This window comes from Scatophagus argus, chromosome 19 (genome assembly GCF_020382885.2).
Source record: "Scatophagus argus isolate fScaArg1 chromosome 19, fScaArg1.pri, whole genome shotgun sequence".
Classification (NCBI taxonomy): domain Eukaryota; kingdom Metazoa; phylum Chordata; class Actinopteri; family Scatophagidae; genus Scatophagus; species Scatophagus argus.
In genome coordinates this window covers 14,617,125-14,628,175 of record NC_058511.1, presented here as the reverse complement: position 1 = coordinate 14,628,175, position 11,051 = coordinate 14,617,125, and the positions used below count along the sequence as shown (strand labels likewise).

The 11,051-nt window shown below is 42.8% G+C and overlaps 1 protein-coding gene across 4 annotated transcripts in view; it reads right to left on the bottom strand.

Annotated features, from left to right (window-relative positions):
* Nucleotides 1–6,559: 6,559 nt before the first annotated feature.
* Nucleotides 6,560–11,051, bottom strand: part of runx2b (RUNX family transcription factor 2b) — a 40,309-nt gene continuing 35,817 nt past the window's right edge. For all 4 annotated transcript variants that reach the window (XM_046373283.1, XM_046373284.1, XM_046373282.1 and 1 more), the window contains one exon: nucleotides 6,560–9,904. In XM_046373283.1, the coding sequence (XP_046229239.1) occupies nucleotides 9,426–9,904 (479 nt within the window). In that variant the 3' untranslated portion in view covers nucleotides 6,560–9,425. The remainder of the gene's footprint in view (nucleotides 9,905–11,051) is intronic.

Sequence of the window (11,051 nt, the reverse complement as noted above, 5' to 3'; positions counted from 1 at the left end):
TGGTTCACACAGCCAAACATTTTACTAGCTGCTGATGTCAGGGTCGTTCACTTTATTTATTCCTAAACCCACAGAAGTCTGGTCTGACTCCAGTGTTTATTATCAAGCTTTGGCTCCCGGGGAGACACCTTGATTCATCTGTGATTTATGACTGAAGCTAGCTGTTTTCTGAATATGACTGCTGCGATCTGCAGATTCATATCGATTGTCATTCATTCCTGTAGTTGTTACTATAGTTGTTTGTTTCCTTGAGCTTATGTGTATCTTGAAATTCACTCCTGCTTCTAAAAGATCGATATGAAGAAAGACTGATTTAAAACTACTTTGAAGGAACAAACTTTAGAAGACAAGGACATTGATAGCTCAGAGCAAGTCTTGTTTCTGAATTGTTTGCACCTTTGAATAGGTTTTAAAAGATAACATTTAAAACCTCATATACAGCCGTTTTGTCCCTTCGTTTGGAAGCATCAAAAATCCACACCAAGTGTCACCGAGGGACTCATTCTGAAAAGTGCATTGCAGCCAGAACTGAGACATTTCTTCTGCCTCTAGCTATTAGTGTTCAGTCCAGGTATTGATTTTGTCTTAAGTTACACATGATATTATGAATGGAGAGAGTATTTTTTTTTTTAGCAGCTCCAATCAGGCCTGATTAGGTAGAGCCATTAGTGCTGTGATGAAAAGCGTCTTCCAGGCCAGGTCCACAATGGTCATGAGCTCTGCCCTCAAGCCCTTCATCAAAGAGACATTTCCTCCGTTCTGAGGAGTCTGTCGACATCCACAGCCTAAAGTTCAAGTTCAAAAGTTTCATTGTCCACGCAGAGGAGGATGGAAATTTGTCTTGGGGCTTATCGTCTTTGGCTTGGTGTCAGGCTGCAACTATAGTGAGACTTCCTTGAGGAACCATAAGGCTCTTGTGTGGTTTGGACAAACATATGATATGAAATTGGAGCATGATGACTGAGAGCCATGCTCATTGCGAAGCTCTACAAATAAAATAATATTTTCACAGATCCGCTTCTGCCTTTTCTTTTTTCTTTTCTTTTCTCGTCCAGCTAGGTGATCAATCAACAATACGTGCGAAGTTGTCGTGAAAAAGAGGGGTGAGTGTTGTGTTTCAGCGATAGCAAAAGGTGCTAGTGGAGCCCGGACGTGTTACCTGAAAAGGGTTAAGTGTGTCTGACTTAGCTGATCAAATCCAGTGGTGCAGGTCTGTTTCTGCATCTATACCAGAGACAGAGAAAGAAGGAGAGAGAGAAAGAGAGTGATGACCGTTGACAGGCTTAAATAGAGGCTTCCATGCCAGGGATCAAACGCCATCCCTCTTCTCCACTCTCTCATTAAGACGGAAAACCCGAGCGCCGCCATCCGATCTGTCTCCATTTTTCCTCAAAGGAGTCTAACTTGAAAGATCTGCGCCTGTCGGATTTACAATGGTGGGCGAGTGGTGTTTACTGAGACACGGCCTTGCCAGAAACAACAGTCAAAGAAAATAAATGGAGCCTGCCTAGTGTTTCCACAGGAGTAAGGAAATATGGAGCGAGACTTGTGCCTTGCTGTTTGGTAATTAGTACCTAAACATCCCTGTCCTTGGATCCCATCGCTCACATCCAACATTTCTGCAAGCTGGATAATATACAGTGGAGCATTAACGTCAAACACGTCTGGTCATGGGGCCTGGCACGCCACATTAATCTGTTATTACACTCCCAGTGGATCTACCAGTCGCTGGCCTTGGCTTGGCCACCATAGCACAGTGAGTCCATATAGGCTGACAGGGACTCACACACAGCGTACTTTTGTAGCCAGGGTTAGTAAACCTTTTCAGCTCAGGCATAAATTGTCTAAATTGAGTCTTGCTTTGAGACCTGAGCTGATTAAAACAAACTGGTGCGTTTGACGTGTGAGGACCTACCAGAAACAGACCTGTGATCCAATTAAGGGCCAGACATATAGTTCAAGAAATATTGCCATATATGCTTCAGTGCTCCTTCAGCTGCTGCTTACCATAGATATTGTACCCAGGAGACAGAAGCACATGTTTCAGCCTGAGGTGAAGTTTGCTTTTACCTTTGCTTTTTTCCTTGAACTGCAAAAACAGCAGCGGATGGCTTCATTCATTGTGTCATCTCATGGCTATACAGACAAAAATGAGAATTCTGTAAATACTTCCAGAACAGTTTTGTTAAATAACATTGTGGATCAATTCACCTGAGAGGCCTTGATAATTTGACATTCAACTCTCGTTTGCTCCTGAAATACAAGGATACAAGGATTATTGTCATCACAACCATATATGTGTAGTACATAGAGCAAAAAAAAAATACAGCCATTTAACATGAGAGACTGCAAATATGAAATACAACAGTGCAATAAAAGTATAGACAAGACAATAAACATAGTACGTATACAATATAATACAATACAATACAGTGCAATGGCATTGTATACACCTTCCATTCATCTATTTCTGTCATTCTTGACGTCGGGTAATGACTGACGTGACATCAAAATCAGCCGATTGACAAGATGACAGCAGGGGCCATGCAGGCCTAAGAAGGAAGTGTCTAATCAGAGCACGGCTGACAACAACACGGACCGTGTCATAACAGGAGATCATGTTTAAAAGAGGAGACAGAAGACGCGTCCTCATCTCTACAGAGAGCATCTAAGAGAGTATCAAATTCTCAGCAGGTCCCCCAATCCTCCTCTGCTTGCTTGCCCTTGGAGGTTTGAGTGACTTGTGGTGAAGCTTGATGGGGATTATTGATCTGCCCGGCGTGCGCCTGTGGTTTCGGCATAAGACTGACGATCTCACCAGAGAGAACTCTTGGCACACACCGGCCCCGGTCTTAGATCAATGGTAGAGCGGTGTGGAGGCTGGAACAGGCCCGTCTTGGTCTGAAGTCTAGACTGTTTGAGCTCGGAGCCAGGTGATCAAGACATTTTTCTGTGTATTTAAATAATCAGGCCCAAATTTAGGCAGAAGATAACAATAAACATATCTGATTGGCTTTTTGGAGAGGAGTGGTTGAACTGAGTAACCATGTCTGCAGACTGCTGAGCCCAGGGGTATTTATGCTCTTTACTGGTTAGGTTTTCTGTTCCAGTTGTGGACCACATGAAATAATCCACGGTCACTGGAGAAGGATGTGGACACTGTGCTAATTATGTGAGATGATGATGTCAGGTATTGATACCTACCAGCAAGCCAGAACTTTTCCCTCTATGCTGTGTTCCAATGTATATAACAACGCTGTGGTGACCACACTCACATCCACATGTCGGACATGTCTGGATCCTCAGCATCCCTCACACATCCGCACTGTCAGCCGGGCGCTCACTTTATCATTCATAGTTGTAAATCATCGCTTCGCCTGCAGGAAACACACAGCATTTTATTTTCCAGTCATAAACCATAAAACCTGCCTCTAACACGAGTTATGATCCTTGGAGACTGCGAGGATGAATGTCTAAAGCAGAACCAGACACGATGGCGGGCATCCTTCATCCCTATTTTCGCCTGGCACATCCCCATACTGCTATGGTCGTGTGGTAGATTTTCCAAAAAGCCCCAACATGATCCAAATGTCACCAGGGCTGTATGTCATTCAGCAGTGAACTGGATCTCTGTGACTGCACTGAATTACCAGTCCATTAGTTCTCAATTAACACTCGCCTGATAAAGTTTTAACAGCCCTTCATCTGACAGGAAGAACACATAGAGCTCCTTCATGCTTGGTTTCAGGCAAAGCTGGGGGCCCCTGCCCAAATTTTTGAAATTTTATTGCCTGGCTGAAACCTATGGAAAAGGCCTGCTTTGCATGAATATTTGGCACACAGTGGAGGTTTATCCTGTCTTATGTTATGTACACTCACTCGTGCTGCAACAGTTTGCCATTTTTTGACAGCTGAGCTCCAGTGTATAATTTGAAACACTGACATGAAGCGGAGCCCTTGGACAAAGAGGTCTTTTGTTTGTCTGTTTGGTTGCTGTCCATGGTCCTGACACTCACATTTTCACAGTAATTCTCTCTCTTTTTTTTTTTTTCAGGCGGTGTGGCCAGTTTCAGATTGCATAATCTGAACTGGCAGAACTCATTAAATGTAGGCATTTTATGTTCAGTAAGTGCACTTTTCTCTTAGTTGCACTTTGCAGCAAATGGTTTTGTGGAATCAAATATTTCCAAAGCAGGCTACAGACACAGCTTTAATCCCGTGATGAATGGATTCTGGTGCTGGATGTCAGGCTGTCTTACAGCCTACCATGTCTGTGAGGCTCTGGGTTGCTGCCTGGATGCGGCTCTCCTGCCAGTTGATCATTTCTTTTATTACAGGTCAAAAGACAACTTGCCGTTTATGACCCTCCTCTGTGAGGGTGAAAAACTTTTCATATCTGACTTTAATTTATGGAGCAAAGGCTCAAGTCCACAGAGACTGAATGTGTTGTGTTGGAACTTTTGTAGGAGTATTGCTAACATAATAAGGGCTATTTTGGCCACATTCAGCCTTCCTTTGGCTGTATGAAATGCCATTTGGGTGGGCCCCTCATCTAGGTCCCTATGGTTAAATTTAAAAAAAAAAAAAAAGCCACTAGAGTGCGCCAAAGTACACAGTTATTGTTGACTCAGTTTGAAATTCTCCTGGCCCGGGAGAGGGTTGTTCAATTACAATCAGATCAAATTAAGATCAGCCTTGAGTGATTTATGGTGGGCATGGGCTGAGCTCAAAGATGGTCTTCCCCCGAGACATTAAGGTGGCCTGTGGCCATTTGCTGAATTCAGATGACATCAGATTAGGAAGGTTCAGGGAGGTCAGCGCCTGATTCTGATTCGACTGTCAAGGCCCACAGTGGAGAGTCTCCTGCCTCTGAGTTTATCTCCAGACCAAATGAGAAATCAAGATGCATGGGTTCCTGTTTGAGGGCAGAAAAGTCCCTCTCTCTCTCACTCTCTCTCTCTCTCTCTCTCTCTCTCTCTCACACACACACACACACACACAGCCCTGTTAGTGGAGATGGAAACATAGGCAGAGACTCGCAGCTCTTTGAGTGGTATGGGACCCTTGAGGATCACTTCCCGCCTGAGCTGCTCTTCTGAAACGTTTGCAGAGGTCAAGTAAACAATTGGATTGGGCTGTCAGCTGTGTGTGTTTGTGAGTGTGCGCAGTCATCTGAATGGAGTGGTTTTGTCTCCTCATAAACTCCTGTTTGTATTCCTTTCTGTTGATTGCATAACATAAGGAAGAGAGTGCAGCATCTTTGTGCTGCTGCTGCTGCTGCTTACAACCTGGTAGAAAAATCAAGCCTACATCATTGCTGGCGTCATGTTCAACCACCAAATTTAACAGAGGCAAAAACTCTATCCCAGCCCCTCTTAAATAAGTCTGCCTCGGCGCTGCTGTCTCTCCCTTGCATGGAGGGCATTATGCTAATTTCTCTGGGTGTCTGGGTCCCGTTGCTCCTCCAGAGTTCATTATTATAATTGCTAGACATGGCTGAGAATGCTGCGAATGTGAACCTGAAACCAGCGGGAGCTTTTTCCATGAAATCTATATTCAGGGAAATCCCGAGAATGTTCCCAATCTGAACCTTAAAAAAAACACATGGGATGGTGTAGCTCGCCCTCTCTTCTCTCTCTCTGTTTCACCATGTGTACGTGTGTGTGCACACTTAGATTGGCTCTATTATGTCTTGGAATAATGTAAAACAGCTTCCCCGGTTCTCCCTGTCTCTGTTCCTGTCTCCATCTCTCTGGTTTCCCAGTGTACCTTTGAAATGAAGCCATGGCAGCGGCAGTGGCAGTAGTAGTCTGGCTGAGTGTGTCGGGGCCCCAGCCTGCCTTAGTCCTTGTCCAAAGACAATGTTGGTACAGACAGAGAGGCAGACCAGAGATGACACCGCTAAATGTGCTTCTTATGCACAACGCGCTCAATGATCTCCTCGTTAACTGTTTCAGAAAACATTAAACAAGCGATGACACCGCTAAACGTTCTTGGAGAATTGAGAGTGTACTCAGTGGTGACCCATTGGGCGCACAGTGAAATCTAATCCAAATACCCAGAAAACCTCATGGATGAGCTTTAAACACTACATAAACTTTTTCAATTTAAATATCCTCTCCAATAATGCTCAAAAATATTCAAAGCAGTAATTAAATCATCTAAAATCTAGGAGTATGTGACTATCGTTCATGTACTTGACTGAAGTTGTCTGACTGAAATTATTTGCGCTTCATGTCTCCACGTCACACTTGTGCAATTTGCATAGTGAACGACTGGCTTCCAAACTAGTGCGACGACATAAAATCATGTTTGTATGTACACGTCTTAAAGTGTTTCATGCAAAGAGAACAGGAAAGAGAAAGCAGATGAATATGAAGACAGCTTTCTAGAGTCAAATGCTGCACATGCATCATTAAGTTACACCAAGACAAATTTTTGAATGGAAGAGGACCTCAGATGACACAAAAATCTAAATACTCAGAAAATGTGGTGGACAATCACATGCATCTCGTCTTTCTGTGTTAAGACAAAATTAAATTTCAGCGGTAAGAGGAGATTAAGTTACAAAATTCCAATTTTATTCTTAAAATAAACAAAATGTACAATCACAATGCCAATTTCACTCACTGTTGTCAGGTCTGTTTGTCCCTTTAAAGAAAAAAAAAAGAAAAAAAAAAAAGATGATCTTTATGAAACGTACCAGCAAAATCTAATGGAGGTTCCATTAGTTTCAATGTCCTGACAAGTGTTCATGAGAGAAGAAGCATAACAATAGACATAACAAGTAAACTTTACATAAGAGCAGGGTAAGGTACGGTTCCTGGATATCATACATGGTTGATCATTAAATAATACAAAGTTTTTGAAGACAGTTCCAACGTAACGTTTAACCAGAGCAATGAAAAAGGACGAACCCTCTTGTTTTCAAGGGGAAAAAAAAGGAAAGAAAAAACACAACACAAACAAAAGCAGATGAGGACAAAATGGGATGTCAGTGCTGCGTCGACATGTAAACAGTTTTAAAAGACCATTTCCTGTTCAAAGGTTGGAAAGAAAGGAGCAGATTAAATAAATTCCAGGAGATGTGCATAGTTACTATGGAGATGCTGAATAAATCTGTAATTGGAAAAAAACTGTAAAATCACAACAATCTAAAAGGTTTTTATTTGCCTTCTTATGTTACACTGTAACAGCAAAAAGACTTTCTGTTTGGGCTGAAGCAGTTGGGGAAATGTAGTGTGACATGTTCAATTCCATTAACTGGGTTCAGAACATCCTCTGCAGAGACGGGAAAAGAGGCACTGCGTGCAAACCTTCAATGAAAAGCTTGAAGTCTGATCCTTGGACTGGGCCATGTTTTTCTCAGCTTTCTCAAATTGGGTTATTATATTACCTACAAGCACTGAATATCAAATTGTATGAAAGCGAGAAAATACTTTTTTTTTTTTTCAAACAAATGCCAACTGCCCTGTGAGATCAGATTCGACTCCAATGTAAATGGCTTATTTGGCCAAGTGTTATCCATTCTGTGTGTGTGTGTGTGTGTGTGTGTGTGTGTGACTCCAGTGGCATTATATCTAAACTGAGGACCAAAACCACGAGCCCTGCTGGCAGCCAGCCGCAAGTGCTGCTAGAAATAAAACAAGAAATAAGTGCTTTATGAAACAAACATATACAAGTCTCCCATATTTTTTGGTTACCGCTTTGCTGCCAGCAGCTGCATCCAATCACCTCATTTTTGCACTTTTTTTCTTTTAACTCCTAACGCTTTTTATTAAAATCTCACATAGTAATTGCAAATTTGAAAATATCAGCCCTCCCGTCATACTGGGGCCACAGAGTGATTTTAGACCGTAACACTGGCAAGTGGGGTCCATACAAATCTGTTCAGAAAACCATGTCAACAAAGGCATTAAAAGGAAAATAAATAAATGTCTGAAGGAATGTCACAGTCTCTTTCATCTTTAACTGTGATATTTCCTTTTCAATCTCAGAGACTGAAAGAGAAAAAGGTAAAAAAAACAAAAACCAAAAAAACAAACAAACAAAAAAGTACCCGTGTGTGTCACGCTCCGAGACACACTATTTCAAAGCTATCTTTTGCACATGATATGAAAGCTATAATAGACTTGGCATGTTTTCTCTATAATCTTGACAGAGCATTCAGCTGGACTGGATATGACAAAAAAAGACATTTACCAAATCTGTGGGACTTGAGATCATCCAAGGATTATTTCCGTCCTGAGGAGTTCACATATCATAAAGTCACTGAACCTTAAATTCTGACCCTCTGCTTTGGAGTGAACTCAGAGCACCTCTACATGCGGCACCGCCATCACCATCTTTGACCTACACGTCAGTTTGTGTACAAATGTACCATTTCCTCTTTGGACAAGGAAGTACCTATGTATCTGTGTGTGCGTGTCAGAACAGACAAACTAAAGCAATCAAGCAGAATTTCCCATATGGATAATTATCTTCTACTATTGAAGCTCTCTTTCATTGTATGTTGCCAAGAGGCACAATACAAGTTATTGCTCAATAAATACCAAAGGTTTAATTCCAAGCCAAATGTGTCTCAACGTCTAGCAAGGATGTTGGGCTTTTAACGTGTGGAGCAGTGAAACTGAAAGTTACACCAAAAGAAACATGTCGCAATACTCTTTGGAAATTACATTTCATATTCGAAACGATTTAAATCTTTGGGTACTACAAAAAAAATTAAACCTCTCACTCTCTTAAATTACCTATTCAAAAAATCATTTTAACTTAGTTATATAGATGCATCAAAAATATTCAGATTACACTTCTTTGACTCAAGTTTCAAATACAATACATAATTTATGGCTTTATAAGTTAAAACTAAGAAAACGCCTCAATCTACATCAACGTTTCACCCACAATATACAAGTTAAATTAATTGGTTGAAAGCAAATTTACTGTCCATACCACTGAAGGTAACATATGTGTTACTCTCATCACTTGCTACTCAGTGCCTAACTTGCATCTTGATATTGTCGTAGTACAAAAACATGCTTTGCAAAAAGCCTTACTGAAATACAAACACTATACAAAAGAGGCAGTCTTTTACAAATATTGTCGAAGCATCCCTTAGCTTGTGGATTATAATAAAACTGAAATAATGTCTCATCCACTTGGGCCGAGTAAAACGGTCTTTTCTCATTATTGCTGTGAGAATGACTCCCTTTGTGGTGCCTTGGTCAAAACACATTCCAGGAAGACAAGTCCTTACAAGTCTGGCCTTTTTTTGTTTTTTCATCTCAGCCTTAATTTCCAAGCAAAAGGTAGAGATAGCTGATGAGAGCTCAAAAATCCCCTTTTCAATAAAAACAAAAAAAGGTTTTGTGCTTTCAAACCATTTCAAACCAGCTGACTTCCAATCCCCCGCCCTCTGGTTTTCTTCAATATGGTCTCCACACTGCTTCATCCATGCGGCCGCCAGGGTTGAGAACGGTCGGGGAGTTACTGTGACTTCCGTCACCGTCCACCCCTCCCTCTGTCTGGCTGGGCAGGTTGGGGTTCACCAGGGAGGTGCCTGTGGAGGCGCTAGTGCAAGGTGGGATCATCCGGGAGGGCGAGCGGTCCCCGCCGGGAACCATGGAGAACTGGTAGGAGCCGGACGAAGCGCCGTAGTAGAGATAGGGCGTGCTGCTGGTCTGGAAGGGTCCGCTCTGGCTCTGGGTGGAGCCCGGGTAAGGAGGGGGCAGGTAGGTGTGGTAGTGGGCGCTGCCTAGCGACATGCCAGAGGTGACTGGCGGGGTGTAGGTGAAGGTGGCTGGGTAGTGCATCCGAGGGCTGGAGAAACGGCTCTCTGTGAGGGAGGAGAGGCTCGGGAACTGACGATCAAACTGACCGGGGAATGGACTCAGGTCAGAAGAACCTGTAGATACACACACACACACACACCAACATCTCAACACAGGATCTGACATCTGAACGTGCAGCAGATATCATCATGCAAACCTAAATAATCACAATTCTTCTTAGCAGTGAGTCAGTTTTGATTATGTGAAATGAGGCTTTGGACTTTAAAACTATTTAGCACTTTGTCTTGCAGAGTAATTGAATTTAACAAATAAGTCCCTTGAGAAATGAAACAGTAGTACACTGAATTGTATGTGATCAAATATTTTGAGCCAGATATGTGTATTAACTAATTTAGAAAAAACTTTGGCTAATGGATTTTGCGGGCGCAGTTACAGAAGAGCTTTTATCTATAAATATTGTTATATTCATCAGCTTCGTTCAGTGCTGTTTTTCAATTCAACCCTTTGAGTTTTTGATAAAGTTAACAAACACATCACTCAAGTCCCACACATGCAATATGTTTACGCCTCTGCATATTTATGTTTCTGTGTGTGTGTGTTGGCACATGTTCATGTGTATCTGTATAACTGTTTATGCATGCGGATGTGTGTGTGTGTGTGCATGTGTGTGTGTATGCGTGTGTGAGGAGGGGTGTGTGGGTATATGTGTGTGAATACTGTATGCACATAAAAAAGCAGTTGGGATGAATCAGGAGCTGCACATGTGGAAACACTTTGAGCAGAAACAGTTTCCATGAGATCCATAATGAGGGAGGGCTGAGCTCTGATGTGGCTCCTCTCCTCGCCTCCCATCGGCTCCAGCATGTGTGTGTACGTGTGTGTGTGTGTCCGTGTGCACGCGCACAAGCCAGTGAGAGAGCGAGCTGAGAAGGAGCTGCTCCATCTCACCCTTCGTTCCTCTCTTTGCTTCATCCCTTAAAAAATACCCAAAAACCACTAACTGGCTGCGGCGAGCTTCTCACTGGGCCCAGAGTTTTAGGAGAATAGGAGGTCCTCCCCCTTTCGCGCTCCCTCCCGTCTCCTCACAGTGGTTTAGTCCAGCCATGGCGCTCTTATCATAAATCACCAGGCGTCTTCCGTGTCACCATGTCTGCTGCGAGAGGACAGCGGGAGGCGAGAAAGGAGGGGGGCTGGGGGGGTGCGGTGTTTATATGCGAGGAGGGATTGCGAAGCCGGGTTTGTCGCTCGCGTCAGATAGCA